We start from the raw sequence: 25,358 nt of genomic DNA, 5'->3' as shown, positions 1-25,358 counted from the left end.
AGCCCTCTGGGGTAGAGAATTCCAAAGATTCACCACCCTCTGAGTGAAGACATTTCTCCTCATCTCAGTCCTAAATGGCCGACCCCTTATTCTGAGACTGTGACCCCTGGTTCTAGATGCCCCACCCAGGGGAAACATCCTCCCAGCATCTACCCTGTCGAGCCCTGTAAGAATTTTGTATGTTTCAATGAGATCATCTCTCATTCTTCTAAACTCTAGAGAATATAGGCCTTGTCTACTCAATCTCTCCTCATAGGACAATCCCCTCATCCCAGGAACCAGTCTGGTGAACCTTCATTGCACTCCCTCTATGGCAGGTATATCCTTCCTTAGGTAAGGAGACCAAAACTGTACACAATACTCCAGGTGTGGTCTCGCCAGGGCCCTATATACTTGCAGTAAGACGTCTTTACTCTTATACTCAAATCCTCAAAGGCCAACATACCATTTGCTTTCCTATTTGCTTGCTGTACCTGCCTGTTAACTTTCAGTGATTTGTGTACAAGGACACCCAGGTCCCTCTGAACACCAACATTTCCCAATCTCTCACCATTTAAAAAATACTCTGCTTTTCTATTTTTCCTACCAAAGCGGATAACTTCACATTTCTCCACTTCATATTCCATTTGCCATGTTCTTGCCCACTCACGTAGCCTGTCTATATCCCCTTGAAGCCTCTTTGCATCCTCCTCACAAATTACATTCCCACCCAGTTTTGTATCATCGGCAAACTTGGACATATTATATATGGTCCCCTCATCCAAATCATTGATGTAGATTGTGAATAGCTGAGGCCCAAGCACTGATCCTTGCGGTACCCCACTAGTTACAGCCTGCCAACCCGAAAATGACCCTTTTATTCCTACTCTCTGTTTTCTGTCCGTTAACTAATCCTCAACCCATGCTAGTATATTACCCCCAATCCAAAGTGTAGTTCCACATTTTCTCTCCCCCTCCTTTCTTAAATATTGGGGCTACATTTACTACCTTCCAATCCGCAGGAACTGTTCTAGAATCTATGGACTTTTGGAAAATGACAACCAATGCATCCACTATCTCTATAGCCACCCCTTTCAAAACCCTAGGATGTAGGCCATCAGATCCAGGGGATTTATTGGCTTTCAGTCCCATTAATTTCTCCAGTACTATTTTTTTACTAATACTAAATTCTTTCAGTTCCTCATTCTCGCTAGACCCTTGGTTCTCCATTATTTCTGGGAAGTTTTTTGCGTCTTCCGTGAAGACAGATACAAAGTATTTGTTTAATTTCTCTACCATTTCCTTATTCCCCATTATAATTTCTCCTGTCTCAGCCTGTAAGGGACCCACATTTAATTTCGCTAATCTTTTCCTTTTTACATACCTATTGAAGCTTTTACAGTCAGTTTTTATGTCTCTCGCTAGTTTACTCTCAGATTCTATTTTCCCTTTTTTTTAATCAATTTCTTGGTCCTCCTTTGCTGAATTCTAAAATCCTCCCAATCCTCAGGCTTACTGCTCTTTCTGGCAACATTATAAGCCTCTTCCTTTGATCTTTAACTTCTCTTGTTAGCCACAGTTGGACCACTTTTCCTGTGGGTTTTTTTGTGCCTTAAAAGAATGTATATTTGTTGTAAATTATGTATTAATTCTTTAAATGCGAGCTGTTGATCCCTCAGTACTGCACTGGGGCTTCAGCCCAAATTTGGTGCTCTAGTCACTGACGTTGGACTTGAACCCAGGACCTTCTGACATAGGAGCGAGAGTGCGACTCACTGAGCTACAGCTGATGGGAGAGGCATGTTGCCAAACTTACCTCAATCTGATGTCAGCGGTTGTGTGTTGTCTTGTAGGGTCTTCCGGGACGAAGAGGATCACCAGGCCTACAAGGTGCAAAAGGAAGAAGAGTAAGTGACATTCATGATTTTCTATTCTCTCTGGTGTGGAGATGCCGGTGTTGGACTGGGGTGGACAAATGTAAGAAGTCACACAACACCAGGTTATAGTCCAACAGCTTTATTTGAAATCACAAGCTTTCGGAGCGCTGCTCCTTCGTCAGGTGAAGACACTTCACCTGACAAAGGAGCAGCGCTCCGAAAGCTTGTGATTTCAAATAAAGCTGTTGGACTATAACCTGGTGTTGTGTGACTTCTTACATTCTATTCTCTCTCCTCTGTTTTTTCCCCAATTCTGGAGAATTTACGGGAGGTGGATTGTCTTAAGCTCCAAACATGTCTGTGGTTGCGATTTGTCAGTTGTGATTTGTGTGGTATTAAATGTCTCCCACAGATCTCTCTCCTCACCACCATCTGTTACCACAATATGCTCCCTCCTGCCATTCCTTTAGGGGGAAGGATGTGGTTTGTGTCGTGCTTGTGGTACTGGGTTAATAACTTGGGAGGTTGTGAGTTGAAATCCCACTATGGCAAATGGTGAAAGTGAATTTTATAAATTTAAGGATTTGGGGGAAAAAAAGATGGATTGCCATAAAATTCCAACTGTTCCTTCAAGTCCGACAGGGAAGGGAACCTATCAAGTCTGACACCAGTCTTACACTTTGAATGCCCTTGACAGTGGCCTGGCAAGTTACAACGTATTTACAACACAGAAGCAGGCCATTCATCCCTCCCTTTCTGCTCCACTCGAGCCTCCTCCCACCCCTCTTTATCTCACCCTATCACCATATCCTTCTATTCCCTTCTCCCTCATGTGTTTATCCAGCTTCAGCTTAAATGCATCTCCGCTGTTCACCTCAACCACTCCCTGTGGGAGCGAGTTCCACATTCTCACCACTCTCTGGGTAAAGAGGTTTCTCCTGAATTCCCGATTGGATTTATTGGTGACGATCTTATATTGATGACCTCGAGGTCTGGTCTCCCCCACAAGTGGAAACATCTTCTCTACGTCTAACCCTGTCAAACCCTTTCATAATCTTAAAGCCCTCCATCAGTTCACCCTTCAGCCTTCTCTTTTCTAGAGAAAAAACCCCAGCCTGTTCAGCCTTTCCTGATAGGTATGCCCTCTCAGTTCTGGAATGAGTTCTAAAAACAGTCTCAAAAACAGAAGCCTCTCCACCTCGTTCTCAGTGCAATTAGGGGTGAGCTACTGACATCACAAGATGGTGATCACTCCCTGCTATTGATGACAACATCAGCTTTTCAAAGAAATGTATTTGCTTCCAGTGTCCCCCATATCCCAAGAAGAAATGTTTTTTAAAAAGCTATTTTTTTTTATAAGCACAGAGAAGGGCAGGTTTTCCATTGTTGCACTTGGTGTGAAGAATGAATCGGCCTCGGCACACAGAGGAAGCTTGGGCCTTGGAGAGGGTGCAGAGGAGATTTAGGAGAATGGTGCCAGGGATGAGGGACTTCAGTCATGTGGAGAGACTGGAGAAGCTGGGCTTGTTCTCCTTAGAGCAGAGAAGGTTAAGGGGAAATTTATAGGATGGTCCAAATTATATGGGGTTTTGATAGCGTAAATGAGGAGAAATTGTTTCCGTTGCATAGTGGGTCGGTAACCAGACGACACAGGTTTAAGGTACATAAGAACATAAGAATTAGGAGCAGGAGTTGGCCATTCGGCCCCTCGAGTCTGCACCACCATTCAATAAGATCATGGCTGATCTTCGACCTCAACTCCACTTTCCTGCACTATCCCCATATCCCTTGATTCCCTTAATATTCAAAAATCTATCGATCTCAGCTTTGAATATACTCAATGACTGAGCCTCCCCAGCCCTCTGGGGTAGAGAATTCCAAAGATTCACCACCCTCTGAGTGAAGAAATTTCTTCTCATCTCAGTCCTAAATGGCCGACCCTTTAGCCTGAGACTGTGACCCCTGGTTCTAGACTCCCCAGCCAGGGCAAACAGCCTCTCAACATCTACCCTGTTGTGGTAAACCACTGTTTGTATTCCACTGTGTACATGCCTGGACATGCCTCGGCTGACTCCTCCCACAAGTCCTAGTATAAAGGTGACTGCTCCCCAGCCCCCTTTGTATTCTGGACCGGTCGACCACTCGAGGCAGACCTTCATTCTTTTGTTAATAAAAGCCTTTAGTTACTCTCTTAACTCTCAGTCTTTTATGAGTAATTGATAGCGCATCAATTTTATTAACAAATTTTTATAATGGAGAAGATCCTCACACCAGCATGCCTGGACTTAGATCATCGGGAGGCGGACTCATCCACCAAGTTTACTCACTGGCTTAAGTGTTTCGAAAAATTTCTGACCGCCTCCGCAGCAATCAAATCGGACGAGGGCAAACTGGATGTCCTGACCTCCAAAGTGAACCACCGAGTGTACTCGGTCATCCAAGACGCGACCTCGTACGCGGACGCTATCAAGCTCCTCAAGGACCAGTACATGCGCCCAGTGAACGAAGTGTACGCCAGGCACCTTCTGGGGAGTCGTAAACAACAACCTGGGGAATCAACCGTGGAATACCTTCAGGCACTGTCTGTGCTTGGCCAGGCCTGTGGTTGTAAGGATGTAAAGGCCGCCGTGTACACAGAGGAACTTATCCGGGACGCTTTTGTAGCGGGCCACAGATCCAATTACACCCGACAGCGACTGTTGGAGCAGAGTGACCTCGACCTCAACAAGGCCTCTGAACTCGCACTATCACTGGATGCAGCCTACCGGGGCATGGATGCCTACTCCTCTGCACCGTGGACGCCGCGGGGAATGACAGCCTGGGACACGGTAGGACCGCCTCATAGCGCCGTGCCACCCCAGCCACACCCCAGCAACGGCCCAACTACCGCAGCAGTGTCCCAAGGCCAGACAGCAGTGCCCCAAGGCCAGAAATGCTACTTCTGTGGCCAGGCAAAACACCCCAGAGCGCGCTGCCCGGCGAAAAACGCGATCTGCTCGGGCTGCGGGAAGAAGGGACACTACGCTAACGTCTGCAGGGCCAAAGCCACCCCGAACCCCAGCAGCGCCGCGTGTGGGCCATGCGGGCCGCCATCTTGGGCCTCCCCGGCCATGTGCGAACCACCGGTACAGCAGCCATTTTGGACGCCTCCAGCCACATGGGGATCATGGACGCCGCCATCTTGGACGACAGCCGGAACGCAGCAGGCCCCCAACACCGCCTCATCTGATACCCGCAGCGACACACCGACCCCTACGCTGGCATCCGTTACACTGGACCAAGTGAGACCGCACCAGCTGGCCAGCTCCACAATGGACATTAAGGTAAATGGCCACGATACAATCTGCCTTTTTGACTCTGGGAGCACGGAGAGCTTCATCCACCCCGACACGGTGCGGCGTTGCTCTCTCCCAGTCCTGCCTGCGCACCAGCGGATTTCTATGGCCTCCGAGTCCCAGTCGGCGGACATCGGCGGCTACTGCGTAGTGACACTCGTAGTAGACGGGACCGTGTACGATCATTTTAAACTTCTGGTCCTGCCCGACCTCTGCGCTGCCGTCCTGCTGGGGTTAGATTTTCAGTGCCACCTTAAAAGTGTTACGATAGCGTACGGTGGACCCCTACCCCCACTCACAGTCCGCAGCCAGCAGCTCCCAAATTGCCCGCCGCGCACCAGGTGCAACCTCTCCACACTCAGAGTCACCCCCCCCCACACTGTTTGCTAACCTCACCCCCGACTGTAAGCCCATCGCCACAAAGAGCAGGCGATACAGTGCCGGGGACAGGGTTTTCATTAAAACCGAAGTGGAGCGGCTCCTGAAGGAAGGGATTATTGAGGGCAGCACCAGCCCCTGGCGAGCCCAGGTTGTGGTCGTTAAGACCGGCGAGAAGCAGCGCCTGGTCATCGACTACAGCCAGACAATAAATCGCTACACCCTGCTGGACGCCTACCCACTCCCCCGTATAGCTGATATGGTCAACCAGATCGCGCAGTACCGCGTCTTCTCGACCATTGACCTGAAATCAGCGTACCACCAGCTCCCTATCCGCCCTGAGGACCGCCAGTATACTGCCTTTGAGGCAAACGGCCGCCTCTATCATTTCCTTAGGGTTCCCTTTGGCGTCACCAACAGGGTCTCCGTCTTCCAAAGGGAGATGGACCGGATGGTAGATCAAAATGCGTTGCAGGCCACTTTCCCATATCTGGACAATGTGACCATCTGCGGCCGTGACTTGCAGGACCGTGACGCAAACCTCGAAAAATTCCTCCGCACCGCCCAACTCCTGAACCTGACATATAACAAGGAGAAGTGCATATTCCGCACAAACCGCCTCGCCATCCTTGGCTGTGTTGTGGAACACGGAGTCATCGGCCCCGACCCCGACCGGATGCGTCCCCTTATGGAACTCCCACTGCCCCACTGCCTCAAGGCCCTGAAGAGGTGCCTAGGGTTTTTCTCCTATTATGCCCAGTGGGTCCCCTACTATGCGGACAAGGCCCATCCGCTGATCAAGTCCACCTCTTTTCCCTTGACGGCAGAGGCCCGCTTAGCCTTCCACCGTATCAAGGAAGACATTGCCAAAGCCACCATGCACGCAGTGGACGAATCCATCCCCTTCCAGGTGGAAAGCGACGCGTCCGACTTTGCCCTGGCCGCTACCCTCAATCAGGCGGGGAGACCCGTGGCCTCCTTTTCACGAACCCTCCAAGGCCCGGAGACCAGACACTCCGCTGTTGAGAAGGAGGCCCAGGCGATTGTGGAGGCTGTGCGTCATTGGAGGCACTACCTGGCCGGAAAACGATTTACCCTGCTCACTGACCAACGTTCAGTTGCTTTCATGTTTAACAACAAGCAGAGGGGCAAAATCAAAAATGACAAGATCTTGAGGTGGAGAATCGAACTTTCCACCTACAATTACGAGATCTTGTACCGGCCCGGGAAGCTCAATGAACCCCCGGATGCGCTATCGCGTGGCACCTGCGCCAGCGCGCAGATCGATAGACTGCGGGCCCTCCACAATGACCTCTGCCACCCGGGGGTCACCAGGTTCTTCCACTTCATCAAGGCCCGCAACCTGCCTTACTCTATTGAGGAGGTCAGGACCATGACCAGGAACTGCCAAGTCTGCGCTGAGTGCAAACCGCACTTTTATAGACCAGACAGGGCCCACCTGATAAAAGCCACTCGCCCCTTCGAGCGCCTGAGCGTTGATTTTAAAGGGCCTCTCCCCTCCTCCGACCGCAATATGTACTTCCTCAATATTATTGATGAGTACTCCCGTTTCCCGTTCGCCATCCCCTGCCCGGACATGACCAGTGCCACGGTCATTAAATGTCTGAACGACCTCTTCACCCTGTTCGGTTTCCCCAGCTATATCCATAGCGACCGGGGTTCATCGTTTATGAGCGACGAACTCCGTCAGTACCTGCTAACTAGGGGTATTGCCACAAGCAGGACCACCAGTTACAACCCCCGGGGGAACGGACAGGTGGAAAGAGAAAATGCGACAGTTTGGAAGGCCGCCCTGCTAGCCTTAAAGTCTAGGGGCCTTCCAACCTCCCGCTGGCAGGATGTGCTCCCCGATGCGCTCCACTCTATTCGGTCACTGCTCTGCACTGCCACTAACGCCACCCCTCATGAGAAAATGTTTGTCTTCCCAAGGAAGTCCACATCGGGGACATCGCTACCCGCCATGGCTGACGTCCCCAGGACCGGTCCTACTGAGAAGGCACGTGAGGACCCATAAAACGGACCCCCTGTCGAGAGGGTCGACCTCCTCCACGCCAACCCCCAGTATGCTTACATTGCATACCCGGACGGGCGGGAGGACACAGTCTCCATAAGAGACCTTGCACCCTCGGGGGCCGCAGTAACCCACTACTCACTACCACCCCCCCCACCACGATCCGATATCCAGCCCCAGCAGACGGCAGGCCTGGGCCCAGCGACCCGCTCGACACCTACGAGGACGACACGCCTGTGCCACAGCCTACGCGGGACTCGACGCCGGAAGCTCCACTACCCCTGCCGTCGCCACGCCGATCACAGCGGCAGACAAGACCTCCGGAGAGACTCCAATACACTAACTTTTAATACACTTCACCCCGCCAGACTCAATTTTAAACAAGGGGTGAATGTGGTAAACCACTGTTTGTATTCCACTGTGTACATGCCTGGACATGCCTCGGCTGACTCCTCCCACAAGTCCTAGTATAAAGGTGACTGCTCCCCAGCCCCCTTTGTATTCTGGACCGGTCGACCACTCGAGGCAGACCTTCATTCTTTTGTTAATAAAAGCCTTTAGTTACTCTCTTAACTCTCAGTCTTTTATGAGTAATTGATAGCGCATCACCTGTCAAGCCCTGTTAGAATTTTATACGTTTCAATGAGATCGCCTCTGATTCTGCTAAGCTCCAGAAAACATAGTCGCATTCTACTCAATCTCTCTTCATAGGGCAACCCTCTCATCCCTGGAATCAATCTCGTGAATTTTTGTTGCACCGCCTCTAAGGCAAGCATGTCCTTATAAGGAGACCTTAGGTAATCAGCAAAAAAGCCGGGGGGTGGGGGGATGAGGAGACTTCTTTTTCACATCGATAGAAACACATTCAATAATCAGTTTCAAAAGGGCATCGGAATTGGAACTCTACTTAAAAAGGAAACATTGCAGGGCTGTGTGGAAGGAACGGGGGGAGTGGGACTAATTGGAGAGCTCTGTCAAAGAGCCGGCAGAGGCTCGATGGGCCAAACGGCCTCCTTCTGTGCTGTGAGATTCTATGGGCAGGGAAGATCACGAGACTGTACTGGAGCCCGCCCGAATTTCTATCCCATTTTAAATGAATGGAACCTGAGGTGGGCTCCTCCGCCAGTGTGCTGTTCCCCCCAGCGTATTTTTCTTCATGTGCTGCATGAGGGTGATCCTTTACAGCAAGCGCATGAACGTGAAAAGCTACCCCAGACGGTTGAGAAGGAGATCTGATAGAGATCTTCCAAACTATGAGGGAGTGTAATGAGGTAAAGGGGGGAAAAAACTGCTCAGCGGGTCACTAACTGAAGGGCAATGTTCCCCCAAATTTATATTTTGGGTGTGCGGCCCCTTTAACGGGATGCGCGGCCCACTCAAAGTTTCGCACATGCGCGAAATTTCACCTTGGAAGAGCCAGTCCCGGGCTGTGCGGAATGGCAGACAGCCGAGCGGCCGCACAGTCTAGAGGGAAAGTTGCTGAAGGAGTTTATATTTAAGTTCATCATCAAAACAAGAGAGATGGTAGTTAAAACATTTATTTTATCAAAACTCGGCTGCCCGTATCTTAACTCGCACCAAGTCCCGTTCACCCATAACCCCCTGTGCTCGCTGACCTACACTGGCTCCCGGTCCAGCAACGCCTCGATTTTAAAATTCTCTTCCTTGTGTTCAAATCCCTCCATGGCCTCGCCCCCTCCTTAGCTCTGTAACCTCCTCCAGCCCCACAACCTTCCAAGATCTCTGTGTTCCTCCAGTACTGGCCTACGTGCATCTCCGATTTTAATCGCTCCACCATTGGCGGCCGTGCCTTCAGCCGCCTGGGCCCCTATGCTCTGGAATTCCCTCCCTAAACCTCTCGGTCTCGCCACCTCTCTCTCCTCCTTTTAAGACGCTCCTTAAAACCGACCTCTTTGACCCAGCTTTTGGTCACCTGTCCTAATATCTCCTTATGTGGCTCGATGTCAAATTTTGTCCGATTACAACAACAACATCTTGCAATTATATAGCGCCGTTAACGTTGTTAAACGCCCCAAGGTGCTTCACAGATGCGTTATGTTTCATTGCATTAAAGGCGCTATATAAATGCAAGTTGTTGTTGTACATACTTCATTTCTTCGAGATACTTCAGGGACCTGATAAGCACAATGTAAATTCAAGTCTTTCGGTCCCCTATTTTTTCTACTTCCTTTTCTGCTTCAACATAGGATCTTTGCATTCATACACTAGGGTCATTAATGGGGGTGACATGAATCAGTCATTCATGAAAGAAAGACTGATGAAATAATACTGAGCGGCCTACGGGTGGCCAGGGAGAGTATAAATACTCAGGCATGGGCCCAGCTTGCGCAGGACATTCTTAACAGGAACTAGTGAAGGACACAACTAGACCTCCATGTTGTAAAACAGTTGATTAAAGCTTTGTTTAACACTCAGACCAAGTGCCTAGTAGTTTTCTTACATCAGGGGGCAAAATTCGGTATCTTTAAAAGTTGAAAAATTAGCGCCAGACGCTAATCATTCTCGCCACCCGCGAAATTCAGCTTCAGCGCTCCGAGAGGGAAGTGGAGCGCTAACCACTTCTCTCAGGGCCCTAAGTCTGAGAGCGGGGCGGGAGTGGCAGAGCGCGGAACAATTTCGAGCGCAGTGTGAACGGCGCTCGTTCATCACAGAGGCTGCGCCCCTCGCTTTAAGGGAAGGGCCATTGATGCTGCACACACTGGTTGTCCTCAGGTCTGTTTTGTAAGGCGACCTGGGCGACTGCCATTACAGCCCCAAACACTCTCACAGTGTGGAGGGCTCGGACACCTCGCACCAGTGAAACATTAAAAACTTCGCGCAGGCACCAGACTGCTGCAAATAATAAAGGTTGCGCGAGCTAAAAAACATTCCCTTTAATTACCGCTTCCAAAGCGGCCAGCCAAGTTCACAGCCTTGTCGGTGCGAGGCGATAAAGCGGGGGTGTGGGCGGGGGGTGGGGTGGCGAGAGTCCATTTCCCATCTGGGGCGATAACAGGGGCGCCGCGCACTTTATGATGTCACGATCTGCAAGGTGCTAGCGGCCCGGGTGCTAAGAGTTACCGCCAGCGCTAAACCGGCACTGAGGTTCACGGGCGTCGTGGGATTCGCCCCTCCCGGGCGCTAACCCCTTAGCGCCCCCGCCAGGCGCTAGCGAGAGGCGCTAACGTACTGAATTTCATGGCCATAAAGTAGGTGAAGTGTGAAGAGCTGTATCTCACCCTTCCAACCAAGTGTCCCAGAAGAGACAAAGTAAGAAGGGCAGTGTTTAATAGTATTTACTGTAACTATTTTCAGGGACCTAGAGGTTTGGATGGTCTCCCAGGAGAACAAGGGCCCCAAGGTAACAAGGTAATTATTTACATTGCAACATCAGACAATAGCATGTTCGGGACACCATCTGTCAAATGAATGGACGTCACTAAATGAGGATGCTGATCTTCGACCTCAACTTGTTTGTTGCTGATGAAGATATCTTTCCTGAACAGTTGTTCTTTTGAACTGGGAAATCCCAGCTACTGGATGAACTGTAAGTGTTTCGATGCTGAAACCTGCCTGGATAGCAGACGTTGGTAGTGTTTTTCATTCTGTATCAACATGAATCGCCAGAGGCAGAACATAACGTTCACATTGCCTGTTTTCTCACTTGTAGCAATGTGGCAACCCTACATTTCACAAAGTTAGTTTTAAGGGGTGAAATGGGTGGTTGGGGGGAGCGTGAGTTGGGGGGGTGCTATCCTATTTCTTACGTTCTTATCGAGAGATTTTTGGACATTAAGGGAATCAAGGGATATGGGGATTGGTGGGAAAGTGGAGATGAGGTCGAAGATCAGCCCTGATCTTACTGAATGGCGGAGCAGGCTCGAGGGGCCGAATGGCCTACTCCTGCTCCTGTTCCTTATGTCCTATGTGCTCGCAATGGTGCTGAGTGCGATTATTACGATTGTTAAATTTAATTTTCCCCTTCAGGGCAGCGGGAGGTCATTCTTATCAAGTCACACCATAAAGATGTGTTTGCTTTTTGCAGGGAGAAAGTGGTGAACTTGGCAAAAAAGGTGAAACTGGACTGATTGTAAGTGTGAAGCGTTGATAAGATTTGCAAATAAACCCACACGACCCTCCTCAGCTCCTCTGATATCTGTTCTGTGCATTCTTCAACATCCAAGGTCATTCATTTTCTGAATTGCAGGGCAAAGCTGGCAATCCTGGAGAAAGGGGAGCACCAGGCGTTCCAGTAAGTACAGTTTTTGTTGCAACCCAAAACCTTTACAACAACTTGTATTTATATAGCACCTTTAACGTAGTAAAACATCCCAAGGCGCTTCACAGGAGTATTTTAAGACAAAAAAAATTGACACCGAGCCACATAAGGATAAATTAGGGCAGGTGACCAAAAGCTTGGTCAAAGAGGTCGGTTTTAAGGAGCGTCTTAAAGGAGGAGAGAGAGGTAGCGAGGCGGAGAGGTTTAGGGAGGGAATTCCTGAGCTTAGGGCCCAGGCAGCTGACGGCACGGCCGCCAATGGTGGAGCGATTAAAATCAGGGATGCGCAAGAGGCCAGAATTAGAGGAGTGCGGATATCTCGGGGAGGTGGGTGTGGGGCTGGAGGAGATTACAGAGATAGGGAGGGGCGAGGCCACGGAGGGATTTGAAAACAAGGATGAGAATACGGGAAATCTAAAACACACAAAAAAAAGTCTATCGGCATCAATAAAAAGAGAGGTTTAACGTCTGGGACGTAAGCCTTCCTCAGAATGCCAGTTCTGTGGTTGATGCGGACTTGACAATTCCCGTGTCACGATTTGAAGAGGGGCAAGGAGCGCCCCCCCTCCCCCGTCCCCCCCGTGCCATGGCCAACCTTCCAACACCCGCCAAACCAGAGAAATTGTCCGATTCCGGTTTGTGAGCCTTTGCTATTTGCAGATGTCTGTCGCATTTGCCAGCCTAACGATCGCTGCACTTCAAAGTAAATAACTTTGTGAAGTGGTTTCGGGATGTCTCTGAGAGGTGAAATGCCAGTGCAGGTCCTTATTTATCTGTTAACGTGCTGATCGCGTCTCCTGGCTGGGTTTTCTTTCGCCACGATGATGCAAATTTCACAATCAGCCCTCACCCTGATTCTAATTTTCGTGATGTCGCTAACCATAGAATTTCTCAGGGAGCCTTTGTGTCCTACATCGCAACAGTGACCACACTTCAAAAGCACTCCATTGGCTGTAAAGCGCTTTGGGACGTCCTGTGGGTCGTGAAAGGTGCTGTAGAAATGCGACTCTTTCTTTAATGGCACAAGACATAACACATCGTTAGAATATTTCCTGTACTTATTCTTCCTCGGCAGTTCACCATGTGTGTTGTTTAGGCTGTGCACTGGAATACGTATTCTGAAATCCAACACCACACCATTGGTTATCATCTTTGCTATCTCTGTTTCAGGGATTGACAGGAATTCCCGGGAGCACTGGAGACATGGGATCCCCAGGACAACCAGTTGAGTTTACCTTCAGTTTCATAATTGGATTTATTAGTGACGATCTTATATTGATGACCCCTAGTTCTGGTCACCCCCACAAGTGGAAACATCTTCTCTACATCTAGCCTTTCAAGTGTATGTAGTGTTCCGTTATTGGGTGTTCGATCACCATTCACATTATCATAGAATCATAGAGCGATACAGCACAGGAGGAGGCCATTCAGCCTATCGTGCCTGTGCCGGCTCTTTGAAAGAGCTCTCCAATTAGTCCCACTCCCCCGCTCTTTCCCCACAGCCCTGCAATTATTTCCTGTTCAAGTATTTACCCAATTACCTTTTGAAAGTTACTATTGAATCTGCTTCCACCGCCCTTTCAGGCAGCGCATTCCAGATCACAACAACTCGCTGCGTAAAAAACATTCTCCTCATCTCCCCTCTGGTTCTTTTGCCAATTCCCTTCAATCTGTGTCCGCTGGTTACCGACCCTCCTGCCACTGGAAACAGTTTCTCCTTATTTACTCCATCAAAACCCTTCATGATTTTGAACACTTCTATTAAATGCCCCCTTATCTTACTCTGCTCTAAGGAGAACAATCCCAGCTTCTCCAGTCTCTCCACATCACTGAAGTCCCTCATCCCCGGCACCATTCTAGTAAATCGCCTCTCCACCCTCTCCAAGGCCATCACGTCCTTCCTAAAGTGTGGTGCCCGGAATTGGACACAATACTCCAGCTGGGGCCGAACTAGTGATTTATAAATGTTGAGCGTAACTTCCTTGCTTTTGTACTCGGTGCCTCTATTTATAAAGCCCAGGCTCCCGTCTGCTTTTTTAACAACCTTCTCGACTTGTCCTGCCACCTACAAAGGTTTGTGTGCGTACACCCCAGGTCTCTCTGTTCCTGCACCCCCTTTGCATTCACAATTATAAATAGCGAACCAAGGAAATATTTCCCCCAGTGTGTTCTTTCCATTAAGAACATAAGAAATAGGAGCAGGAATAGGCCACTTGGCCCCTCGAGCCTGCTCCGCCATTCAATAAGATCAGGGCTGATCTTGGGCTCAAAGCCACTTCCCCGCCCGCTCCCCATAACCCTTCACTCCCTTATCTTTCAAAACTCTGTCTATCTCCACCTTAAATGTATTCAATGACCCAGCCTCCACGGCTCTCTGGGGCAGAGAATTCCACAGATTTACGACCCTCTGAGAGAAGAAATTCCTCCTCATCTCAGTTCTAAAAGGGTGACCCTTTATTCTGAGACTGTACCCCCGAGTTCTAGATTTCCCCACGAGGGGAAACATCCTCCCTGCATCTACCTGGTCGAGCCCCCTCAGTATCTTATACGTTTTAAGATCACCTCTCATTTTTCTAAATTTCAATGAGTGTAGGCCCAACCTGCTCAACCTTTCTTCATAAGTCAAACCCTTCATCTCTGGAATCAACCGAGTGAATCGTCTCTGAATCGTCCCTGAACTGCCTCCAATGCAAGTATATCCTTCCTTAAATAAGGAGACCAAAACTGTACACAGTACTCAAGGTGTGGTCTCACCAATACCCTGTACAGTTGTAGCAACCAATGCATCCACTATCTCTGCAGCCACTTCTTTTAACACTCTGGGATGCAGGCCATCTGGTCCAGGGGACTTGTTGTCTTTTAGTCCCATTATTTTACCAAGTACAGGAAACTTTGGTTTATCCGGAAGTTAACTGTCCGGAATGCTCGAGCCACCGGCAAAATTCAGGAGTCGGTTCAGTAAGTTTTTTTTCTCTTTGTTGCTTTTTTTTCACCAGTCAGGCTCTGCAAGGTCTAGCTAAAGCTGTTGCTTAGCTACAGAGATGCTTGCAAGCTACGGACGACTGTTTGGAAGCTGTTGCTAAGCAACAGGGTTTGTTGCTAGATACGGAGCTCAAAAGCTTCCGTATGTTTTAACATTAGCACTGGTTTGTCCGGCAGTTTTGATGGGACGGCAACAGCTCGGTCCTGTCGGTGCCGGATATCACAAAGGTTCCTGTACTTTTTCCTTAGTGATAGTGATTGTCTTTAGTTCCCCCCTCCCTGTGGCCCCTTGATTGTCCATTACTGGGATGTTGTTAGTGTCTTCTACCATGAAGACAGATACAAAATATTTGTTCAGAGTCTCTGCCATTTCCCCGTTCCCCATTATTAATTCCCCATTCTCATCCTCTAAGGGACCAACATTGATTGTCATTCCTTTCGGACTTCGTCCTAGAAACTAAGTAACAAAAATTCCCAAGATATCACTGGAGTAGGTACAGAGGTGCGTTCTACAGAACAAAGTGTCTTGTGATTAGATGTGGAATAGAAAACATAGAAACCTCCACAACAATGAAGGAGCAAAGTAGCTGATCTATGACTCTATGACTAAGAGACATGTATCTTTGGCACTAAAGGTTATGAAAATCTTTCTCCAATTTGAATCTTTTTTTAATGTAAGTACAATGAGCCAATGAAAGCATGGAATCATACTCATACTCTCATTACAAGGTATGTACAGCACAGAAACAGGCCATTCGGCCCATCTGGTCCATGTCAGTGTTTATGCTCCACTCGAGCCTCCTCCCGTCCCTCTTCTTCTCACCCCATCAACATAACCTTCTATTCCTTTCTCCCTCGTGTGTTTATCTAGCTTCCCCTTAAATACATCTGTGCTATTCGCCTCAACCGCTCCCTGTGGTAGCGAGTTCCACATTCTCACCACTCTCTGGGTAAAGAAGTTTCTTCTGAATTCCCTATTGTATTGACTATCTTATATTTATGGCCCCCAGTTCTGGTCTCGCCCACAAGTGGAAACATCTTCTCTGCGTCTGCCCTATCGCACCCTTTCATAATCTTGAAGACATCTATCGGGTCACCCCTCAGCCTTCCCTTTTCTAGAGAAAAGAGCCCCAGCCAGTTCAATCTTTCCTGATAGCTATATTCAGTTCTGCTATCATGCTTGTGAATCTTTCTTGCACCTTCTCCAGTGCCTCTATATCCTTTTGATAATATGGAGACCAGGACACTGCACAGTGATTGATCAGCACAAAGCCTTACAACCCAGAAAAATAAGTGAGTTTCTGCGATAGTTATATTAAGCTGATTGGCTCATTAATGTAAATTTACCCCTCTGCAAGAACTCTGGTCACCACATTACAGGAAGGATGTTATCGCACTAGAGAGGGTGCAGAGGAGATTTACGAGGATTTTGCCAGGTCTGGGGAATTTTAGCTATGAGGAAAGATTGGAGAGGCTGGGGTTGCTTTCTTTGGAACAGAGGAGGCTGAGGGGAGATTTAATTGGGATGTATAAAATTATGAGGGGCCCAGATAGAGTGGATAGGAAGGACCTATTTCCCTTAGCAGAGAGGTCAATAACCAGGGGGCAGAGATTTAAAGTAATTGGTAGGAGGTTTAGAGGAGAGTGGAGGAGAACCTTTTTCACCCAGAGGGTGGTGGGGGTCTGGAACTCACTGCCTGAAAGGGTGGTCGAGGCAGAAACCCTCATCACATTTAAAAAGTACTTGGATATGCACTTGAAGCGCCGTAACCTACAGGGCTACGGACCAAGAGCTGGAAAGTGGGATTAGACTGGAGAGCTCTTTGTCGGCCGGCACGGACCCGATGTGCCGAATGGCCTCCTTCTGTGCCGTAAATTTCTATGATTCTATGATACACGTCCAGGAAAAACGTACCCACAAACATAGAAACATAGAAGATAGGAGCAGGAGTAGGCCATTCGGCCCCTCGAGCCCGCTCCGCCATTTAATGAGATCATGGCTGATCATCCAAATTCAGTACCCTGTCCCTGCTTTCTCCCCATATCCCTTGATCCCCTTAGCCTTAAGAAATATATCTAACTCCTTCTTGAATATATTTAATGAATTGGCCTCAACTGCCTTCTGTGATAGAGAATTCCACAGGTTCACCACTCTCTGGGTGAAGAAATTCCTCCTCATCTCTGTCCTAAATGGCTTACCCCTTATCCTTAGACTGTGACCCCTGGTTCTGTACTCCCCGACCATCGGGAACATCCTTCCTGCATCTAGTCTGTCTAGTCCTGTTAGAATTTTATAAGTTTCAATGAGATCCCCTCTCATTCTTCTAAACTCCACGAGTATAAGCCCAATCGACCCAATCTCTCCTCATACGTCATTCCTGCCATCCCAGGTATCAGCCTGGTGAATCTTCGCTGCACTCCCTCCATTGCAAGAACATCCTTCCTTAGACAAAATTCACGAAAAGGTGGGACACAGTGAGGTGGCCTCCCGTGTACTTCATACTGTTTCAGGAGGTTCATTTTCAGCTCATCAGTAGCAGAATGCCGCAACATGCTTTCCTGCACCTTGAGTATTGTGTGCAGTTTTGGTCGCCTTATCTGAGGAAGGATGTTCTTGCCATGGAAGGAGTGCAGCGAAGATTCACCAGACTGATACCTGGGATGGCAGGAATGATGTATGAGGAGAGATTGGGTCGATTGGGCTTGTACTCACTGGAGTTTAGAAGATTGAGAGGGGATCTCATCGAAACCTATAAAATCCTGTCAGGCCTGGACAGACTAGATGCAGGAAGGATGTTCCCGATGGCCGGGGAGTCCAGAACTAGGGGTCATAGTCTAAGGATAAGGGGTAAGCCATTTAGGACTGAGATGAGGAGGAATTTCTTCACCCAGAGAGTGGTGAACCTGTGGAATTCTCTACCACAGAAGGCAGTTGAGGCCAATTCATTAAATATATTCAAGAAGGAGTTAGATATATTTCTTAAGGCTAAAGGGATCAAGCGATATGGGGAGAAGGCAAGGACAGGGTACTGAGTTTGGATGATCAGCCATGATCTCATTGAATGGTGGAGCAGGCTCGAGGGGCCGAATGGCCCACTGCTCCTATCTTCTATGTTTCTATGCAAGCATGTAATTGAAGGAGGTTATGAGAAATAAGAGTATTGCTGCAAAACTCGAATTTATTGTTAAAGTATGACTGTTCAGTTAATTGCTTGCTGCTGCATACACTTTGTTGTAGAATAATTCTCTCGCTGTGCAAACATTTGTACTGTACCAGCAGTCAATGGAATGCTGAATTTAGGCTTTTATTAATAATATAATTAATTTATTCACGGTTTAAAATATCGCTGCTTTTCCAATTCCTTTTCCATAATAGGGTCCTCGAGGACTAGAAGGCGACGCTGGCCCTATGGGAGAAATTGGCCCTGAGGTAACTCTTTCAGTATCTAATTTGCTTCATTAATGGTCTCGCTCTTTTCAGAGGTGGTGCGTCGAACCCTATTCGTGGTTCGAAATGATGGGGGGTGGAGGGGGTGGGGGAGAAACTCAACCCGTGGCCGCCGGTGTAAAATCGGTGTGAGATCCGGCTCGTCCAAACTACGCCAGAAATGGCCTCCCCCCTCCCCGCCCCCGATGACATATCGGCTCCAGCAACTTCTATCCGTCCAGTGCGCCTGCCTGAAAAAGGTGACAGGCCCCCTTAAATATGCAAATTTTAGGACCCTGAATCCAAAAAAAATAGCAGCGGTGGGCCGAATTGGAGCGCCCTACCAAAGAGCCGGCACTGGCAGGATGGGCCGAATGGCCTCCTTCTGTGCTGCGTGACTCTGCAATGGGTGGAGCTTGCCCCTTGCATACTTTGGCCTACGTGCTGCCAGGTGTTGGGTGGACGAGCCAAGCAATCCACAAAGGGACCGCTGGGACGGCGCCCAAATTTGGCCCAGGAATTTTTCAGTTATTATTTTTTTCGTGTGTGCTCGAAGCCCCTTCTCCAGAATCGGCTCCCCTCCCCCCACCCCCACCCTGCCCCCCCCCACCCAGATCCGCCCGAGCCCAGCTTCAACCAAAGCAGCTGGCTGATTTGCCCATTCTCCCTGACTGGCGAGCTCCAGCTTGGTGCCGACAACTCACCGGCAGCATTTAAATGGGGCCGGGGCCAAATTGGGCTCTTGCCTCAGGACCATCGCCACGCCGATTCTGCACCCGTTTTTTTGGGCACGTCACGTTTCTCAGCCAATATCTCAACGGCTTTAATTTAAGTGACAATTATCAATTAGGTGGAGAGACTGGAGAAGCTGGGGAGGTTCCCCTTCGAGCAGGGGAAGGCTAAGAGGAGATTTGGTGGGAGGTGTTCAAAATCATGAGGGGTTTTGACCGAGTAAATGAGGAGCAACTCTTTCCAGTGGCAGGAGGGTCGGTAACCAGAGGGACACAGATTGAAGATAATTGGCAAAAGAACCAGAGGGGAGATGAGGAGAATGTTTTTACAGCGAGTTGTTGTGATCTGGAACGCGCTGCCTGAAAGGGCGGCGGAAGCAGATTCAATAGTAACTTTCAAAGGGGAATTGGAGAAATACTTGAAAAGGAAAAAAATATTTACAGGGCTTTGTGGGGAAAGAGTAGGGGTGAGTGTGACTAATTGGAGAGCCCTACTAAAGAGACAGGCTAGGCCGAATGGCCTCCTTCTGTGCTGTCTCATTCTGTGATTCTATGAAAAATGCTACACACTATAAGGAAATTGGTCTGTTAATTACACAGGGGATTCCAGGATCTATAGGAAACCTTGGTCACCATGGGGAACCTGGAACAAAGGTAGGCACAAACTCTCATGCAACCAACTAACTGAGGCAGGAAATGCCTTGTAAAGATATAGTGCTGTTGGGAAATAAGTTCCAATTTCCTGTCAACATTAACAGCGGGAAGACATCCAGATTCTGCCAGAGATCAAATTATTCTGTTAGCGATACGCACATCAACATCTGAAACTAATTGCATTATTATGAAGTGGAGTTTGAGTGCCACGAAGATGGCAAACACCCAGTTCTAGAAATTGCATTTCCTCTTAGTCTCAGCTGTGGCTCAGTGGGCAGGGCCCTCGCCTCTGAGTCAGAAGGTTGTGGGTTCACAGTCCCACTCCAGGGACTTGAGCACAGAATCCAGGCTGAGGGAGCGCTGCACTGTCGGAGGGTCAGTACTGAGGGAGCGCTGCACTGTCGAAGGGGCAGTACTGAGGGAGCGCTGCACTGTCGGAGGGTCAGTACTGAGGGAGCGCTGCACTGTCGAAGGGGCAGTACTGAGGGAGCGCTGCACTGTCGGAGGGGCAGTACTGAGGGAGCGCCGCACTGTCGGAGGGGGAGCGCTGCACTGTCGGAGGGGGAGCGCTGCACTGTCGGAGGGGCAGTACTGAGGGAGTCCTGCACTGTCGGAGGGGCAGTACTGAGGGAGCGCCGCACTGTCGGAGGGGCAGTACTGAGGGAGCGCTGCACTGTCGGAGGGGCAGTACTGAGGGAGCGCCGCACTGTCGGAGGGTCAGTACTGAGGGAGCGCTGCACTGTCGAAGGGGCAGTACTGAGGGAGCGCTGCACTGTCGGAGGGGCAGTACTGAGGGAGCGCCGCACTGTCAGAGGGGGAGCGCTGCACTGTCGGAGGGGCAGTACTGAGGGAGTCCTGCACTGTCGGAGGGGCAGTACTGAGGGAGCGCCGCACTGTCGGAGGGGCAGTACTGAGGGAGCGCCGCACTGTCGGAGGGGCAGTACTGAGGGAGCGCCGCACTGTCGGAGGGGCAGTACTGAGGGAGCGCCGCACTGTCGGAGGGGCAGTACTGAGGGAGCGCCGCACTGTCGGAGGGGCAGTACTGAGGGAGCGCTGCACTGTCGGAGGGGCAGTACTGAGGGAGCGCTGCACTGTCGGAGGGGCAGTACTGAGGGAGCGCTGCACTGTCGGAGGGGCAGTACTGAGGGAGTCCTGCACTGTCGGAGGGGCAGTACTGAGGGAGCGCCGCACTGTCGGAGGGGCAGTACTGAGGGAGCACTGCACTGTTGGAGGGGCAGTACTGAGGGAGTTCTCTATTCAATCAGTACCTTACCCCCAATTCCATGTGCTTTAACTTTGCACACTAATCTCTTATGCGGGACCTTATCGAAAGCCTTCTGAAAGTCCAAATACACCACATCCACTGGTTCTCCCTTATCTATTCTACCAGTCATATCCTCAAAAAATTCCAGTAGATTAGTTAAGCATGTATTACTCTTTGTAAATCCATGTTGACTTTGTCCGATCCTGTCGCTGTTTTCCAAGTGCTCTGCTATTACATCTTTTATAATGGACTCTAGCATTTTCCCCACTACCGATGTCAGGCTTACCGGTCTATAGTTCCCTGTTTTCTCTCTACCACCTTTTTTAAATAGTGGGGTTACATTAGCTACCCTCCAATCCATGGGAACTGTTCCAGAGTCTATAGAATTTTGGAAGATGACCAGCAATGCATCTACTATTTCTAGGGCTACTTCCTTAAGTACCCTAGGATGTAGATTATCAGGCCCTGGGGATTTATCGGCCTTCAATCCCATCAATTTCCCTAACACCATTTCCCTACAAATACTGATTTCATTCAGTTCCTCCCTCTCATTAGACCCTATGTTCCCCGACATCTCTGGGAGGTTATTTGTGTCCTCCTTTGTGAAGACGGAACCAAAGTATGTATTTAATTGGTCTGCCATTTCTTTGTTCCCCATTATAAATTCCCCTGATTCTGACTGCAAGGGACCTACGCTTGACTTCACCAATCTTTTTTCTCTTCACATATCTATAGAAGCTTTTACAGTCAGTTTTTATGTTCCCTGCAAGCTTACTCTCATACTCTGTTTTCCCCCTCTTAATTAATCCCTTTGTCCTCTTTTGCTGAATCCTAAACTGCTCCCAATCCTCAGGTTTGCTGCTTTTTCTGGCCAATTTATATGTCCTCTCCTTGGATCTTATGCTATCCCTAATTTCCCTTGTTAGCCATGGTTGAGTCACCTTTTTTTTATTTTTATGCTAAACAGGGATGAACAAATTCTGTAGTTCATCCATGCGATCTTTAAATGTTTGCCATTGCCTATCCACCATCAACCTCTTAAGTAACATTCCCCAATCCATCCTAGCCAACTCGCACCTCATACCATCGTAGTTTCCTTTATTTAAATTCAGGACCCTAGTCTCTGAGTCAACTACTTCACTCTCCATCTTAATGAAGAATTCTATCATACTTTGATCACTCCTCCCCAAGGGGCCTCACACAACAAGATTGCTAATTAATCCTTTCTCATTACATAATACCCAGTCTAAGAAGGCCTGGTCTCTAGTTGGCTCCTCGACATATTGGTCCAGGAAACCATCCCTTATACACTCTAGGAATTCCTCCTCTATGGTATTGTTACTAATTTGGTTAGCCCAATCTATATGTAGATTAAAACCACCCATGATAACTGCAGCACTCCCTCAGTACTGCAGTCCTGAGGGAGTGCCGCACTGTCGGAGGGGCAGTACTGAGGGAGTGCCGCACAGTCAGAGGGGCAGTACTGAGGGAGCGCTGCACTGTTGGAGGGGCGGTACTGAGGGAGCGCAGCACTGTCGGAGGGGCAGTACTGAGGGAGCGCTGCACTGTTGGAGGGGCGGTACTGAGGGAGTGCCGCACTGTCGGAGGGGCAGTACTGAGGGAGTGCCGCACTGCCGGAGGGGCAGTACTGAGGGAGCGCCGCACTGTCAGAGAGTCAGTATTGAGGGAGCACTGCACTGTTGGAAGGACAGTACTGAGGGAGCGCTGCACTGTCAGAGGTGCCGTCTTTCGGATGAGACATTAAACCGAGGCCCCGTCTGCTCTCTCAGGTGACGTAAATGATCCTGTGGCACTATTTCAAAAAGAGCGGGGGAGTTATCCCCAATGTCCTGGGGCCAATATTTATCCCTCAATCAACATCTCTAAAACAGATTATCTGGTCATTATCACATTGCTGTTTGTGGGAGCTTACTGTGCTCAAATTGGCTGCTGCATTTCTTACGTTACAACAGTGACCACACTTCAAAAGTACTTCATTGGCTGTAAAGCACTTTGGGTCGTCCTGAGGTCGTGAAAGGTGCTATAGAAATGCAAGTCTTTCTTTCAACTGACACAAGCAGATGTGAACAGCGACAAGAAAACGCAAAACCGTGATATTTTTCTTGAATTTTTGCGTGCTGGATCTCACTCACTTTTACCTTTTTTTTAAATTGTCCCATTGCAAGTTATTTACGAGCTTTGCTGGAGATCAGTTTCCAGGAGAATCCCTGTTTATTTCTGCACTGATTGCGTCATTTATCGTTGTTGGTGCCCAACTTTTCTCAGATTTTTCCGGAAACATTTCGCGCGCAGGCGATTTGCTGGCGCTCGCCGTTATTGGTGTGTAAATCGCCCGGCAACTTGCTGCGAGGAGGAGAGCCTCTGCGAATTGCGAACCGCCACAAGTTGCTGGATGATTTGCGCCGCTCCGTCTGTTAGCCTCGCAGAAACGGCAGCTCGCCCCCAACCTCCCCCTTCTGTTTCATCATCCACGTTAATTACCCATTAAACTCGCCACAGACAATCCAATCTATCAGCACAAGTGACCCTTTAACCAGGTGCTAATTTGTTAATGACACCCAGTCAACCTCTCTGGCCCAGAAAGGGAACAATTATCATTGCTGAGTCTCATTCTTTCAGGTTGGGAATTGTTGTTGGAGATTTTAACAATGTCAAAAAAAATTCTTACTTTTCCTTTCTGTCTCTTTTTCTCTCTCTTTTAATCCAATCTTTCTTCCCCTCTCTTTATTATACTTTCTGCACTTGATTTGATGTTGAATTCAACCCCTTTACATCAGCCTCCTTCTCAGTCATCCCTCTATTTATTTCTCAATCGAGGTGCTCTTGGAATGGTTCCAGGGATGAGGGACTTCAGTTACGTTGATAGGCTGGAGAAGCTGGGGTTGTTCTCCTTGGAGCAGAGAAGATTGAGTGGAGATTTGATAGAGGTGTTCAAAATCAGGAGGGGTCTGGACAGAGTAGATAGAGAGAAACTGTTCCCAATAGCGGAAGGGTCGAGAACCAGAGGACACAGATTTAAGGCAATTGGCAAAAGAACCAAAGGCGACATGAGGAAAAACGTTTTTACTCAGCGAGTGGTTAGGATCTGGAATGCACTGCCTGAAAGGGTGGTGGAGGCAGATTCAATCGTGGCTTTCAAAAGGGAGTTGGATAAGGACCTGAAGGAAACAAATTTGCAGGGCTACGGGGAAAGGGCGGGGGAGTGGGACTAGCTGAAGTGCTCTCGCAGAGAGCTGGCACGGACTCGACGGGCCGAATGGCCTCCTTCTGTGCTGTAATCATTCTATGATTCTATGAATTCTTAAATCTCATTGGTTAAAGGAGATAGACCATTGGTCCCGTTGGTCACCAAAGGTCCCAGATGCCCCGTTATCAGCACTTCCAGCAACTTGCAGGGCAAAAACATTTTCCAGCTGCAGGAACAGGACTAACCAACAGGGCACGCCGCGAGATCCCCGATCCAGCAAATTCTGGGCCCTCATTTCATTTGTGTCGTGCCAATTAGATTGGCTGCTTGCTGCTCGTGCGGGACAACACGGCCTCTGCAGCAACAGTCTATGCTAAAAGTCACCGTCATTTACTGTCCTGTGGTTCACCTGTATATTTCTCTCCGGAAAATCACACCACATTGTAGAGAATCCCTAATATAACAGCAACATCTTGCATTTGTATAGCGCCTTTAACGTAGTAAAACGTCCCAAGGTGCTTCACAGGAGCGTAAATCAGACATTTGACACCGAGCCACATAAGGAGATATTAGGACAGGTGACCAAAATCTTAACAGAGGAGAGATGGGTAGAGAGGCGGAGAGGTTTAGGGAGCGAATTCCAGAGCTTAGGGCCCAGGTAGCTGAAGGCACGGCCGCCAATGGTGGAGCGATTAAAATCGGGGATGGACAAGAGGGCAGAATTGGAGGAGCGCAGAGATCTCATAAGAACATAAGAAATAGGAGCAGGAGTAGACCATTTGGCCCCTCGAGCCTGCTCCACCATTCAATGAGATCATGGCTGATCTGATCTTGGCCTCAAAACGCCACTTCCCTGCCCGCTCCCCATAACCCTTGACTCCCTTAACGTTCAAAAATCTCGGCGGGTTGGAGGCCTGGATATACAGAGGTAGGAAGTGGCGAGGCCATGGAGGGATTTGAAAACAAGGATGAGAATTTTTAAAATTGAGGCATTGCAGGACCGGGAGGCAGTGGCCGGAGTTTTCTGGAGGAAGGCGGGACGGGGGGGTGGGCGGGCTCCGATGCGGTCGGGTAACCCGGGAGGCCGGGTCTCACGCAGGCCCTGTCAATTTGAACAGAAGGGCCTGATTTGCTTGTGGAGCCCTGGTTTCCCGCCCGGACTGAGAGGCTGGCGCGTTGCGGCCGCACGAAGCAGGGAGCGAGGGTTCGCGT

The 25,358-nt window shown here is 49.2% G+C and overlaps 1 protein-coding gene across 1 annotated transcript in view; it reads left to right on the top strand.

Annotated features, from left to right (window-relative positions):
• Window positions 1-25,358, top strand: part of col24a1 (collagen type XXIV alpha 1) — a 677,579-nt gene that overhangs the window by 477,711 nt on the left and 174,510 nt on the right. The window contains exons 28-34 of the mRNA XM_085983549.1: window positions 1,833-1,886; window positions 10,917-10,970; window positions 11,647-11,691; window positions 11,809-11,853; window positions 13,051-13,104; window positions 18,239-18,292; window positions 19,621-19,674. Of these exons, the coding sequence (XP_085839675.1) occupies window positions 1,833-1,886; window positions 10,917-10,970; window positions 11,647-11,691; window positions 11,809-11,853; window positions 13,051-13,104; window positions 18,239-18,292; window positions 19,621-19,674 (360 nt within the window). The remainder of the gene's footprint in view (window positions 1-1,832; window positions 1,887-10,916; window positions 10,971-11,646; window positions 11,692-11,808; window positions 11,854-13,050; window positions 13,105-18,238; window positions 18,293-19,620; window positions 19,675-25,358) is intronic.

Source organism: Somniosus microcephalus, chromosome 3, assembly GCF_052327205.1.
Source record: "Somniosus microcephalus isolate GS21.2 chromosome 3, FLI_Smic_1.0, whole genome shotgun sequence".
Taxonomy (NCBI): Eukaryota; Metazoa; Chordata; class Chondrichthyes; order Squaliformes; family Somniosidae; genus Somniosus; species Somniosus microcephalus.
The sequence above is the reverse complement of the archived record's forward strand: the minus strand, read 5'-3'. Positions and strand labels throughout refer to the sequence as shown.